Genomic DNA, 14831 nt, shown 5'->3' with positions numbered 1-14831 from the left:
AGCATGCTGAACCGGGTTGGGTCACTGTCCAAATACTTATGGACCTGACTGTATATAGGTAATTGCAATGATGATCTTTATTTATACCCAGTTCTTTCCCTCTACTCAATAAAAATTAATTCCAATACGATTTCCAGATTGCTTTTTAAAACTTAGTTTTCTTGCTAAACGTTAAAGGTCATTAAGTGTATAATGCCACGGAAACACTAGGGAGGCTCTGTAATGTCTAAAGATAGTCATTCTTCCTTGGACAACAGAATACTCATACTTTTTCAAATACGCTTACTGAATCTGAGAGTATTTTGAGACCTTGATCCATAGATCCTCAGCTAACATAAAAGAAAACCATAAATATGTAATTTGTGCATTTTAAATTGTTTAATCAAATATTAGAAACAAAATATTCAATAAGTCATGTGTTATACACTTTAATAACATGGTAGACAGAAAAAGGCTTCCAGAAATGTTCTTCGCCTCTGTGAAAAGCAGCTCCACTCAGCGGATAGCATGAAACGGCTCTACGATCTCTGCAAACGTCTTCTTTTCTAGAGAGACAGTTTTCACAGTCATCAGTGTCACACATGCAATCGTCACTGTGTATACTGAAATATAACAGAGTGTATATATTCGACAGGCTGCACGTTTAACATTTAATTATGGACAATTGTTCTCGGCCATTACCTGTCTCCTGAAACTCTACAGGGTGTAGTCGGATGTATTCGTTCATCTCCCTGTCCAGCTTGGCATATTTGTAATTTTCAATCTTTGTTAAATGGTAGCCGAGGAACCAGCCAATAGTTATGAACAATGCTTGTCTGTGAACACCTGCAAAAACACACGGTATACAAACACCAACGTTTTAGATGCAAGAACCGCAATGTCCACTGTAGACGGTCACTCAAACACTGCACAGTGTTCCCAATAATAAGTAACAGGCCAGATCAAAGCAAATACATGCATTTTCCAATATCAAAACTTGGGAGTATTGTCTTATACTCAATTTAAAAAACCTCACTGTATTTTTGGATTTTGGGTTTGAACCCCCCTGAAATATTTTATGGCAGGTACAAATGGTTATTCATAGCTGGTTATCATAACACACATACAGTGCAGCTGATTATATACACTATTGTCAAAAGTAAGTGGACAACTGACTATCACACCAATATGTGGCCCTTCCTCAAGCTGCTTCCACAAAGTCTAAAGGTCATAATTGTATATAATATCGTTGTATGCTGTAGCATTAAGATTTCGTTTCTCTGGAGCTAAAGGGCCCAACCATGATCCAGCATGGCAATGCCCCTATGCACAAAGCGAACTCCATGAAGACATGATTTGCCAGTGTTGGTGTGGAAGAACTCAAATGGCCTGCAAAGAGCCCTGACCTCAACCCCATTGAACACCTTGGGATACAACCCCTGGCAGAAATTATGGAATCACCACACTTAGAGGATGTTCACCCAGAGCTTTACTTCGTACAAAATAAACAAATCACACATATGATACAAAACAATTTTTGTTCAATAGCTGAACATTCTGGCTTTGTGAAAGATCCCCCAAACAAATTAAATGAAATTAGTTTAATTAATGGAACATTTTTGCCCCCCAGATGAAGTAGAGGAAAAAATGCTGGAATCACTCAATGTTGAGGAAAAACAATATGGAATCACAAATCAACTCAATGGCATAGCCAGCAAATTTATTGTGGAAATTTAAAAAACTGCTCCATGACAAGGCCCCATCCTGCACAGCTGATCTGTCAACTGCTATTCGAGAAAGTTGGAACGAGCCCATGCCTCAACCCTCATCCCGGCCCTAATTGTGAAATTTTTGTTGTTGATGATTCCATAATTTTTTTCTCTACTTGATCTGGAAAAAATGCGCCATTAATTACATTATTAATTTAATTTGTTTGAGGTATGTTTCATGAAGCCAGAATGTTCAGCTATTAAACAAAAATTGTTTTGCATCATACCTGTGGTTTGTTTGTTTGCTATGAAGTAAAAAACCCGGGTAAGTGTGGTGACTCCAGAATTTTTGTCAAGGGTTTTAAATTGTAATGCTGACTATGCACCAGGCCTCTTCGCCAGACACCAGTGCCTGACCTCACTAATGCTCTTGTGGCTGAATGATCACTAATCCCCACAGCCATGCTCCAAAAGCTAGTGAAAGCCTTCTCAGAAAAGTGGAGGTTATTATAACAGTAAAGGAGACTACATCTGGAACTGGATGTTCAACAAGCACATATGGGTGTAATGATCAGGTGTCCACAAACTTCTGGCCATTTAGTGTAAGTGTAAAAAACATTGTTTTGCGCAGTAATTACGCTGTAATGATGCTCATAAAAGGTCACTTAAGTGCTTGCATGGGTTGTTTAATCACATTTCTCTGGCTACCAGCTGGTGTACATCCCAACGAACCCATCATGATTTGTCCCATTTCCGTTTGAACGCTTCAAGCCGCTCGCTACACTGAATGAAAGGGGGTGGGTCCAGTAATAAAAGTTCCTAGAAAAATGTTTTCAAACTTCTCTGCATTAACACAACACTTCCCATATCCACCACTGATGTGAATCCGTTAAGAAGAAACTGCACAGCACCATGACCCTCGTGTAAGAAACAAAGTTAGGTGGGTTTCCTCATTCCTTAGAAATAATGAGGAAACCCACATGGAAACCATTACAGACAAACCAGCTTAAACCACTCTGCACAGTTTAGTTGATGTTTGTGTTTTCCAAGTTCCAAAATCAGCAGGAAACATGGTAAGCACTTCACATAACGACACTGTTTCCAAACTTATTAACAAATTCAAAAAGACTGGAAATGTTGTGGACCAACTGAGAAGTGGATGTCTACCAACATCCACAGACGAAGGCACAAATGACATGGTGCTGGTATACATAGTCCCTTATGTATGAAGACTTTTTTGTATAATTGTCGTCAGACTTTTTGGTCAAACACACAATCAGAATGTTAATGATAAAATGGGCTGTATACGAGGAAAAGCACCTTAAAGCCACTGTAAAATAAGGAGTTGGATCTATGATGCTTTGAGAATGATGCTTTTGTAACTAGTGGCTCAGAGACTCTCGTGAACTTTGATGGCATCATGAATTCTGCTACACGCTTCTATTTTTCATTTTGGCTGCCTCTGCCAGGAGGTTCAGGTTTGGCCATAGACAAAGCTTTCACTAAGATGATGTGCCACACACACACACTTCCAAGTCAACACAGAAATGGTTAAAGAAAAACATGATCAGTGTTGTGCAGCGAACATCTCCTGATTTTAATGCTACACAAAACCTGCGGTCTGAAGAAAGAGAAGAGAAAAGAGAGAGAAGAGAAGAGAGGAGAGAGGTCCACATGCCCAAACCTAAGAATATAAAAGAGTTTAAAATGTTCTGCACAGAGAAATGGACCACAAACTCCGACACTGTGCTTTTATTCCCTTCAATGCAGACACGAGAATATATTCACTGCAAGGTGCTGATAATTAAGAAAGCAGTTTTGTAGGGAAAAACCTCACAATAACCATTTTGAATAAAACAGGGAGACTGTCCCGGTAGTTTCAGCTCAAAATCACTTATTCACTGCATTATTATTTTGTAGATTCACTTTGGCTCACTTTCATGAAGGGTGTCAGAATTTACGGAGGGCCAAACAAGACAAATAGCACAAAAGGCAGTTTCTTCTTAGGAATAATTTTAGGCTAGCTAACAGATGACATAAATAACTGGACTGAATTCCACAATGGTGTTGCTATACTGGGATTATGATAAATTCCACAGCACTTAGTGTCTCTCTCTCTCAGCCTGTAAATCTTTTTAAAAGCTTTCACTGAACTCTGTCTGTGTGACTTCTTCCTGAGCTCGGTACTGAGAAGATAACAGCAGCTTGGGTCCAAGAATTTAATTCTGAGGCCGACTGAACAGTTTTCAATAAGAAAACAGCATACAATGAACATGCAACTAAGTTGTGGAACATTTTACGTCACACGGAGAACAAGGGGGATGCAAACTTTTGCACTAAACTGTACCCTGTAACAGAAGCATACATGGAAGACATCCCTGCCCTATATCTAGCATATACCTGAAATGCATTAGTGTAAATAGGTTTAGTTTTTAGCAAGCGCTATTAGCATAGTTAACATTAGCATGCTAGCCTGTCTCACACTCACCCGCTTTGATCGCAGGCCTTCGGTTAAGCGAGTTATGAAGCATCGCTGTGGCCCAGCCGGTGAACCCGAGCCATACCGAGTTTCTGTTTATGATTCCCGGTGGAGGGAGAACTTTTGCCTCATCGGGGAGAAGCCCCATTTCCGAGGATTAATGCACGGGTCTCTGAAAATGGTGCACAGCGTTAGTCCTTTATCACATCACCTCTCAAAGCAAACCAAGGGCAACGTTTAGAAGCTGGTGCAACATCTCCAGTCCGTCCGGGAAAACACGGCACTCTGTCAAGGGTTCCGGCTCCTTGTACAATAAATCAATTTTCTATACTGTCTGATGATCCATTTGTAGTCGAAAACAATCCAGCACTTAATTAAGGATTTCTTCTTCTTCTTAGATTGTTCTTAGATATAGCGGTGAAGATCACAAGCCACTATTATCCAAGTTGTTAATGTTGGTAGATTATTTAATTATTAGAGTTGTATCCAAAGCTTAATCATTTTAAAAACAAGTTAAAAAATCTTATCTTGAATGCAACTACAGTTATAAATAAGAGTGGTCCCTGGCCAGAAAGTGTTGTTTTTTCCCTTTTTCCTTTTCTGTATACACAATGGAGAAAGAAAAAAGTGATAGAACAGTTAGGGTTAGGTTTGCATGTACAAACAGTGGGGCTATGGATATGAACATGGTATTTATTTATACCATGTCAACTTCTCATGAAGCTTTTACAATTACCATAAGTCTGGGAGTTATACCATCTGTTTGCCTCAGCAGAAGTCGAGATTCTTCATATCAGGCTATAGTTTTTCCAGTCTTCAACTGTCCAGTTTTGGTGAACCTGTGCCCACTGAAGCCTTGGCTTTCTGTACTTGGCTGACAGAAGTGGAACCCCACGAGATCTTCTGCTGTTGTAGCCCATCTGAGATGCTTTTCTGCTCACCACGATTGTGCAGAGTGGTTATCTGAGTCACTGTAGCCTTTCTGTCAACTGGAATCACTATGACCATTCTCCATTAACCTCTCTCATCAACAAGGTTTTTCCATCTGCACCACTACCACTCATTGGATGTTTTTTTCTCTATTGCACCATTCTGCATAAATTCTTGAGATTGGTGTTTGTGAAAATCCCAGGAGATCTGCAGTTATAACAACAAAAATAAGCGAATGAGATCCAAATGCTAACATTAGGAAAAAACATTGCTCAAATGTTTTCATGTGCCTTACAACATCATTGTGGACATGGTCTGGTTTCAGAATCTACCTATTATCAGCAAGAATTTGGTAAGTCCACTGACAAATGAGAATTTTAAACATAAGCTTCTATAAAGAATATAAATCATCAAAACAGAACTTTTATTGTATTTATTAAATGATTCTTGTATGGTCAATTACAAAAAATATGTATTGTCGCAAAATTTTCATTTAATTCTTTGTGAATTTGTGTTTTAAGTACCGTTCCACTTTATCTAACTTGATAAAGTGGGACAGTAGCTTTCAGGTAATGTGGGACACTTTTTAAATCCAATATTATGCATTATGACAGTGGTTTTCAAAGTGGGGGCCACAGCCCCCTTGGGGGCCGCCAGGGGGCACCCGGGAGGCCTCAACAATTTGGTGTGAAAAATAAATTCTCACTCTCAGACAACCATACACACACAATCAATTCCTAATGTAATGTAATGTAAAGATGTAAGATGTAATTATTAATAAAAAAAGGGGGATATATTCAGAAGTCTGTATTTTTAATGTGTTTTACAGACATCTTGCAAACGGGGGGCCTCGGGTCAAATGTTAATGCTATTTGAGGGCCTTGCTCTGGAAAAGTTTGGGAACCCCTGGATTATGATTATTGATTATCATACTATTCTGAGCGATGTTGTGTCTTTACAAAAAAATAAAAAAATAAAAAATAAAAGGCTAACAGTATAAAGCTTTTGTCATTGTGCCATGGTGAATCTACCAAAAACTGTCCCACTTTTGCATAGTTCACCCTACAGTCAGGTTCATATGTATTTGGACAGTGGCAAATTTTTTTTGTTGTTGTAATTTTCCTCTGTACACCACCACAATGGATTTGAAATGAAGCAATAATTCAATGCTTTAATTCAAAGGGTTTAGCAAAATATATATATATATATATATATATATATATTAGATATATATATATATATATATATATATATATATATATATATATATATATATATATATATTGCCGTAACCATTTAGGAATTACTGGAGTCCCTCCATTTTCACACTGTTTTGTCTTTTCCACTTAATCATGGCCTCCTTCTCTTGCATCAAGACCTCTTTGGACCACATATTAAGAGTTCCCATGAACAACTACCAAATACACATTCAACACTTGGAATCAACTCCAGACCTTTTATCTCCTTAATTTGTCACAAAATAACGTTGAAACAGTCCACACCTGGCCATGAAACTGCTTATGTTCAATTATTCAATTACTTTTGAGCCTGTAAAAATGGAGGGACTTTGTAGCCTAATCAAAATGGCTGTAATCCCTAAACTGTTAATGCAATAGTTTGTTAAACCCTTTGAATTAAAGTTGAAAGTCTTCATTTCAAATCCATTGTGGTGGTGTACAGAGGCAAATAATAATAATAAAAAATTTGTCACTGTCCAAATTATTATGGACCTGACTGCCTGTGAGTCGGCTAACAACAATTAGCTAAAAGAGCCTCCTCAAAGAGCTGCACTACATCTCCCAGTGTTCAACGCGCTCCCTTTTCGTTGTCCTTGTTTTTTTTTGGATTGGGGTTTGCACTGTAGAGGCAATGATGTCATTGTAAAAAAACGAAGGAAACTCTGCAATCAGAGGGAGCAGAATTCGAGGTTGAGGGAAGGACCAGATTTGAGATTACGTCTTTTGCACGAGCCCCGAGGACAGACTGGATGCGTGTGGAGTGACCCAGCGGCCGGGGTGAAGCCCCTGTATGCGGTAAGTGCACATATATCGCATTTTTATGAGTCGAAACATCACATAGCTCATCCGATTTGAAGATGCTAGTTGGCTAGCAGAACCGCGGATTGCTGGCTGTGTGTGTGTGTGTGTGTGTGTGTGTGTGTGTGTGTGTGTGTGTGTGTGTGTGTGTGTGTGTGTGTGTGTTTGTGTGTTTGTGTGTTTGTGTGTTTGTTCCTTCCTGCAAGCTGAAAAGAGATCATTCTGCTTGTAAGGTAAGGATCACAAACAACTTCAGCCTGGAACAACAGCTTTGTATATCTGCGATTTCAGTATATCCGAGCTTGGTGAAGATGACTTGTTTATCTCTGATCAGTATTGAGATCAGATGTGCGTCTACTGTTGCTACATTGGTGGTGACTGGTCCATGGGGTTCAAGTGCGAGTGTATTTTACATTTATTTATTTATTCTCTTCCTCTATCCATGTGCATTTTCAGTTTTCAACTGCTTCCCAGAAATACTTCTCACAGGCTTCATTTTTCTTTTCTTTTATACTTCTGCATAGGTGTGTGTGTGTGTTGGCTTGGCAAACCATGCTAGGCCCCTTCTTCTTTATATTCCTTGTTTCATTATTGCAGTCCTTTCAGCATCCTTCCACATGCCTTGGCAACGACACCATTTACACACATGCACAGGATCCTCAGCTCATAGCAACATGGCACACTGAGAAAAAAAAAGAAAATTGGGTGATTAAAAAAAAAAAAAAACCCTACTACTTCTCTGAAAATGAAATTAATGAAACCCTACAAGGGTTCCAGGCCTTGTCCTTCGCTTTGTTATTGATGGCCTAATCTTAGGAAATGAATCGGAAGTCATAATTCAGTTGTATTTTGTTTGTATAGTGCGTTTAATAGTAGGCATTGTCACAAAGCAGGTTCACAAAAATCAAAATGTTCGTTCGTTCATTCATCTTTAGTACCTGCTTTTCCCTGCTCAGAGATGTTGTGGATCTGGATCCTAACCTGGGAACACTAGGTGTGACCCTGAAACAGATGGCGGTCCATCTCAGTTCAGCTCTAATGGGCAGCCCAGAGGTGACAGTGGCAAAAAAAAATCCCTGAGACGACACGATGAAGAAACCTTGAGAGGAATCAGACTCAAAGGGGAACGCATCCTCTTCTTGGTGATGCCCGATAGTGGCATTGGAAGAAGGAGCAGCCTTTATTTTGTCACATGTATGTTACAGCACAGTGAAATTATTTTCTGCACATATCCAGCTTGTTAGGAAGTTTGGGTCAGAGAACAGGTTCGGACACGATACGGTGCCCCTGGAGCAGAGAGGGTTAAGGGTCTTGCACAAGGGCCCAACATTGGCAGCTTGGTGGTGCTGGGGCTGACCTGACCTTCTGATCAGTAACCCAGTGCCTTAATCTTTGATCCGCCAGTGCCCTAATTATATTCTAATTATTACAGTGATTATAAATCATTACCGTATACAGGTGTAGAAGAGTAAAAGAAACGTGGTGAAAGGATGTTCAATATGACTAGAGTGTGAATAAGAGTTTTTAATATTACAGCACCATGTACAAATCTACAGTATCCAGGTGATGTTATGCAATGAAGAAAGGGTGTGTCTTGGGCACAATTTTTTGGGGGAAATGCAGCATTTAAGGTGATTACATGAAATATTGTGTGTCAGAAGTCATAGGAGATGGACACAGCTCACATGATACTTTCCCTGCACAATTTTGTTAAAGCTGTGATTTTTAAAAAAAATTATATAAAATATCTCATTGACCTGCATACCTCTAATGCACATTTGATACTCTGTATTTCTCAGATAATTGTGACCATGGAGGATTACGATTACCTCTTCAAAATAGTGCTGATAGGAAATGCAGGAGTGGGCAAAACCTGCCTTGTCCGACGCTTCACTCAGGTCTGTTCTCTTGTATTTGCATATGTTTTCCTAAATAAACAGGACACTCAGAAATACTAATGTGGCTTACAATGGTTGAAAGTGGGTGAGTCCAGTTAACATTATGCATACTAGTCATGCTAAAGGCTTGCTGTTATCTGGTTGGGCATGTTAGCAACTTAGCCAAATGATGGGGTTGAAATTTAAACTCCTACCTCAACTAGAACCTGTTGTTTCTTCAGCGCATTGTCTTGGTAATTCTAATGTTGTAAAAAGAGTACAGTATACTACATCTCAAGTGGAATACTGTACTGTATATTAACTTTTGTTGTATTTCCTACCCCAACTTTAATGGGTCTAGGGTCTGTTCCCACCTGGTCAAGGTGCCACGATCGGGGTAGATTTCATGATCAAAACTGTGGAAATAAAAGGGGTGAAAGTGAAGGTATGTTTTTGTACTGTTCTTTGTACATTTTTTCATGCACTGATATGCAGCCTCAGGGATTAGATTCATGAATATATTAAAGTTTTATCGACATACTTATGTTAATATATGTTAAGATGCTTCATTTTAGGCATTTTATACATTCAACCTTTTTTACCTTAAACCTTCATTGTAATGTTTTTATTATTAGAAACACCAGTTTACTGGTATTATATCTGGTTGATTATTACATCCAGTTTGTGTATACTATTTAATCTGCAGTTTCAGCACAGGTTTTTTTTTTTATTGAAAATGCATGCCAGCTCCTCCCACTTGGTAAATGCCATGTTTCAGTCACAGATTTGCACACAAATAATATTATGATGTGGTGCACTACACTTTTTTTTGTGCACATTTTCAGTATTCTTATTGTTACAATCATGCTGCTCTAGCACTTTAATTTCCGCCATGAAGGATTAATAAACATTTATCTTATCTTTCATTTTAGTCTGTGAGAGAGGCCATATTTAGTATTAACTGGTTTCAGGGCTGATGAAGCCCTCATTCTGCTGATATGTGGTGACACTGATTGATTTTCTGATTTGTTCAGCTCCAGATCTGGGACACAGCGGGACAGGAGAGATTTCGCTCCATCACACAGAGTTACTACCGTAGTGCCAACGCACTCATCCTCACCTACGACATCACCTGTGAGGACTCATTTCGCTGCCTCCCAGAGTGGCTGCGAGAGATCGAGCAGTACGCCAACAATCAGGTGGTGACCATCTTAGTAGGTGAGCATTCAGACTATTTAACTGATTAACCCTGACTGATTCTTGTGTACTTTCTATTTATGCAGCATTTAAAAAATATATATTATATTGTTTCTCATAATATAGTAATACATAATATAAAAATTTTCTTGTAAAATTTCAGCTTTATGTGAACATTTTAATTTTAAACCATTAAAAACAACAAATGTGGATTGATCTGAAAAGACAACACTCTTCTACAACTTTTCCCTCATTAAAATTATGAAGATCAATCAATAGGTATTAGGTGTTATGAAAATGCTCCTTTACCTCCTTCATCCCAAATAACTAGCTGGCTAGTTAAGTGCTAGTAAACAAACTCACATTTGGCGAAAGACATATTTCAATTTCGGATTTTAATCATGCTGTGATCTCACTCTTAGCATGTACAATAATGATGCCATTTAAAGTGTGTGATATGAGCCACAGTTTTGGTCATTATAACATTAGCTCGTCTCACATTTGTCACAGGTAGACACAAGCAGGATTTCAGTGTGTGTGTTTCGATTTATATTGTAATATTCTCCACAGATTATTTAAACTTTACCACAACAATAAAAACTATCTTGGTAATCACTAACATTATCAGGCCTGCTAGCTTAGCACACAGGTTCTACATTTGAAATTATCTACCACGTCATGCTTTAATAATTTGGCAACATGATAGATTCGAAGGTGGTGAGGCACTATATCATATATCGGTTTTGAGTCTATATACTCATAATCAGCCATCCAAGATGAGCTCAACATTGAGATTTTCGTTCATATTAAGATTCTGAGTTAAGAGGTGTTTTAATATTGCTTGCATAGTTAAGTCAATTTAAAATTCAAATGTTAGTTGGACAAATAATTGTTTAATTACTATGGATTATGAAAAAACAAGAAGATCAGCTGTGATCTGAGGGTCATCTTGAGGAGATCACTTGTAGTGATTCTGATTGTAGAATTGTCTGATGTCATGAACAGGAAATAAGATCGACCTGGCTGAAAAGCGGGAGGTGCACAGACAGAGAGCGGAGGAGTTTGCTGAGGCCCAGAGCATGCTCTACCTGGAGACATCCGCCAAAGAATCTGACAACGTGGAAAAACTCTTCCTGGATTTGGCCTGCGTACTGATCCGTGAAGCCAAGCAAAACACGTTGGACAACAACGAGTCTGCACCTATGCCTGGAGAAGGCAAGAACATCAATTACCTAAGCTGCTGCAACATTAACTAGGGATCTTGGCTGCTAATCTGGCAATGGTTACTTTCCTGCTTTATGGTATGGGAAATTTTTGGTTATTGTTGACGTCTTCTGCGTAGATCCCTCTTTGCCACCACTATTGGGGTCTTGGATGCTTTCGTGAATGTGAGGTTTTTAAAAGCTACTGACTGCACCACTAGAAAGTCAAGAGGAGATGTATTCTGCCGCCGCTGAGGAGAACCCAAGCTCCAGGGTACCAGTTAGCTGGCATATTTAAAGGCCAGACAATGACTTTTATACAATTCAGTACAACACTAAAGATGCATAGGGCAGTTTGCCTACTATATGAATGATATGAACAAAAACACACATCTTCACCAGCAGCAGTCCTGCTGTTTTAAATTGTAGAAAATGTGCATTGCACATAATATCAAATATGAAAAAAGTGCATTGTAGAGCATCATTATGTCCCCGATTCAAGATCAAAATGCACTTCCACATTGTTGCTGATAAGAATTTACATGTAGGATTTTAAGACTAATGTATGACTGGAAATTTTAGAAACTCTTAGAGTCTTAAACAATGGAGGGAGAGAAGATGTGTATATTATCAGTATATTATAGATTATCTGACATTTTTCCTAAAGGTAATTCCCTAATTATCGCTTAGAAACATATTCTCTGTTGTGCAGTTTTCAGCTTGTTTTAATTTTGAGTGCATTCTATAACGAGATCTGCACTGCTTAAAATGCATCTCCAGTAGGTTTTTAGCAGACATCAGGTAAATTGTACAGGCACTTGTGAGCAAGACATTGTTGAACTCAGCAAATTTCCGGTTCAGGCTGATTGTACTTCAATGCATATTCCAATAATAAGCATCTCCGTGCTTTTCCAGCACACTTAAACACTTAAACTGTAAACACTTTCAATGAGGGCATATACCTCTTTAATGGAAATCATTTCCCCCCTAATACATTGCAGTCTATATATAATTATACAGTAATAGACTTTTAAATTTTTTTAGCTCTATACTCCTTTACTTTGGATATGAACTGAATCAATGACGGTTGTGTTAATGTACACACTGTCAGCTTTATGAACTGTTCTTAACATGTTCCCATTCCTTCCCATAGGCTCCCCAATGAGGCAAAAATTAACCAAACTGTTACCAGTATGCTTAGTTGGTATTTGGCAAGCTGTGTGCTATTATATTGTTAGTTCATGGACAAGAATTGTATTTCTGGTTTGTTAAGAAGATTTTAGATGTGGTAGTTCTGTCTGGATGTTCTATGAAAACACAAAAACTGTCAATTCATGTAAAACAAGTCATCATGAGGCTGAAAATTAGTGACAACCAAACATAAGGTGTATTAAAATGGTTTTGTGTATGGTTAGAAAGCAAATGGGGTGGGATGGATTAAAAATGGTAGGCATCGTGTACAAAACATGGTGTGGGTAGTGTCATGGATGCTATTATTAGAAATGTCCTGCTTATCTGTATTGAAGATGTGATTGCCAATGGCAGCGTTTACCTACTCGGATCCAAACAAATGTTATTGGACAATGCCACCCCTTGCAGCAGGACAGTGACTCCAAATGTACTGTTAATTATCCAGCTTCCTTTGATAATATATTTCATTTACTGAAAATCCCATTCAAAAGCACGAACTCAAAATGGCTGTTATACAGAGCATCACTAGGGAATGTCCCAGTAGACATTGTTTAAATTCAAAAGCTTTGTCAGCTTTTCTTCTTCATTGTAGACTTCAGGCAGTCATCGACTGCAGGGTTTCTATTTATGATCATGGTAATTTGCCCAAATTATTGTGGTACTTATTATTGTGTTTGGATGAACTAAGTATTAAAATGTCCATAATTACAGAGTGATTTTGTAACTTGCTCATGTTTACACATTCTTTAATACACGGTCTTTAATGCTGTGTAATGTCCAAGAAACAAGTTAGTCCTGGCTAGGAGCAGCCAATCTCTCACCAACATCAACGTTCTCTGTTTCTATCGGTCTTGAAGACTTTCCACACAGCAAAGGTAAAAAAAAAAAAAAAGAAAGTAAAAAGTACAAAAAATGCAGAGACTCTTTGATAAATGTTAAACATTTTGACCAATATAATGACTATAAATTCTCCTTTATTGTTAGTTTAGGGTAACACCAAACAAGTCCCCTGTAATTAGTTGTTACTATGGAAAGTAATGCATTAGTGCATTAAAATGAACTTTTGCCATTTAGCTGCATTACTTTTCATAGTTGTGATGTTAGAAAATTATTCAACACATTTCGACCAATCAACATAGAGAATTCAGCAGACCTATGGTATAAATTGCAATATTGTGCACTTGATTTTACGGTCATAGTAACTGTTTCATTACAAATCCAATGTGCTGGACTGAAATGACACTATACAGATATTTTTGCCCGGTGTATGTAATGGAAGAAAATCTGTAGTATACTACAATCTTATGCACAAGATTCACAGTAACACAGTACTTTAATTAATAACACATTTAGCATTTTTGTCTTGTGGAACCTCTTTGGTATGTCCTCATACTCACCTCTGACATGTAGTAATACTGCAGTCATATACACGTGTTTATGTTACTATATAATCGAATGGGAAACTTTGTTTATTCAGTGAAGCTTTGGTGCTGTAACTTACTCAGTAATGTCTGGAAGCTTTTGACATGGAAGTGTGTGCTACATTCAGTTATTTTTAGCACATGTACTAAAAAATGTCTGCACAATCAGTCTTGATATTTGACCACATGATACTGCAGGATTAAGCTGATTTTTATGTCCACAATAATATGTGATGTTATAAAATATGACTTGTTCCCTGTGTGTGTGTGTGTGTGTGTGTGTGTGTGTGTGTTTTGTTTGTTTGTTTGTTTGTTTTAAGTGTGTTTGTGCAACTTGACTTGAGTTTGAGAAGTGTATCTCCATGTTGTCTTGACTCTATGGTTGACTCTGTTGTTTTTTTGCACCTTTATTACAACTGTGAATTGTATCTTTTACAAAATTTCAGTGTTTTACTTGGCTGCTAAAAACATGTTAATTTCACTACCTTCAATTTGATCCACTTTTTTAGTGAAATGCTTAGGTTTTTAGAAAGCCTTGTCATTCACAAATGACATGTGATCTACTTATATGATCTTTTGTATGTAATTTAATGATCATTTTTATTTCCATGTCAGCATCCTCACTCTTTGTTTAGCATTCGAATTAATTTAGTCTATATCCATTCCCTTTTAGCCGTTTCTTCTTGCTATATTTTCTATTAAGACACTTTTAAAATGCTAACCTTTTCTAATTTTGTATATACAATATTTTTTAAGTTTTAATTCATGCCATGTACAGTATGCTGCTTTTTTTTTTCTTTTTTCTTTTGC

The 14831-nt window shown here is 37.8% G+C and overlaps 2 protein-coding genes across 3 annotated transcripts; one reads left to right on the top strand and one right to left on the bottom strand.

Annotated features, from left to right (window-relative positions):
- Positions 1–363: 363 nt before the first annotated feature.
- Positions 364–4384, bottom strand: ndufc2 (NADH:ubiquinone oxidoreductase subunit C2; the record flags this gene model as incomplete). Its single annotated transcript, NM_001200825.1, is given in 3 exon segments — positions 364–545; positions 682–825; positions 4177–4384. Coding segments are annotated over 3 exon segments (333 nt in total). The 3' UTR covers positions 364–495.
- A 2583-nt stretch (positions 4385–6967) lies between these two features.
- Positions 6968–13316, top strand: rab30 (RAB30, member RAS oncogene family). Of its 2 annotated transcripts, XM_053687307.1 has the most exons (6): positions 6968–7130; positions 8933–9031; positions 9372–9455; positions 10045–10228; positions 11213–11422; positions 11550–13316. In XM_053687307.1, the coding sequence occupies exons 2-6, from the start codon at positions 8945–8947 to the stop codon at positions 11591–11593; spliced, it is 609 nt and encodes a 202-aa protein (XP_053543282.1). In that variant the 5' UTR covers positions 6968–7130; positions 8933–8944; the 3' UTR covers positions 11594–13316. The 2 variants fall into 2 exon arrangements, with proteins under 2 accessions (XP_053543282.1, XP_017346562.1); XM_017491073.3 differs by having other exon boundaries at positions 11213–13316.
- The last annotated feature ends 1515 nt before the right edge of the window (positions 13317–14831 follow it).

The sequence above is a fragment of the Ictalurus punctatus genome, chromosome 17 (genome assembly GCF_001660625.3).
Source record: "Ictalurus punctatus breed USDA103 chromosome 17, Coco_2.0, whole genome shotgun sequence".
NCBI classification, from domain to species: Eukaryota; Metazoa; Chordata; class Actinopteri; order Siluriformes; family Ictaluridae; genus Ictalurus; species Ictalurus punctatus.
Note: the sequence above shows the minus strand (reverse complement) of the source record. Positions and strands in the feature narration are given on the sequence as shown.

What these genes read in the sequence shown, in the direction of transcription:
- rab30 (XM_053687307.1), top strand. Translation starts at nt 8,945, where the DNA reads ATGGAGGATTACGATTACCTCTTCAAAATAGTGCTGATAGGAAATGCA. An exon ending in TTGTCCGACGCTTCACTCAG is followed by an intron (nt 9,032 to 9,371) that starts GTCTGTTCTCTT and finishes TAATGGGTCTAG; the next exon opens with GGTCTGTTCCCACCTGGTCA. An exon ending in TAAAAGGGGTGAAAGTGAAG is followed by an intron (nt 9,456 to 10,044) that starts GTATGTTTTTGT and finishes TGATTTGTTCAG; the next exon opens with CTCCAGATCTGGGACACAGC.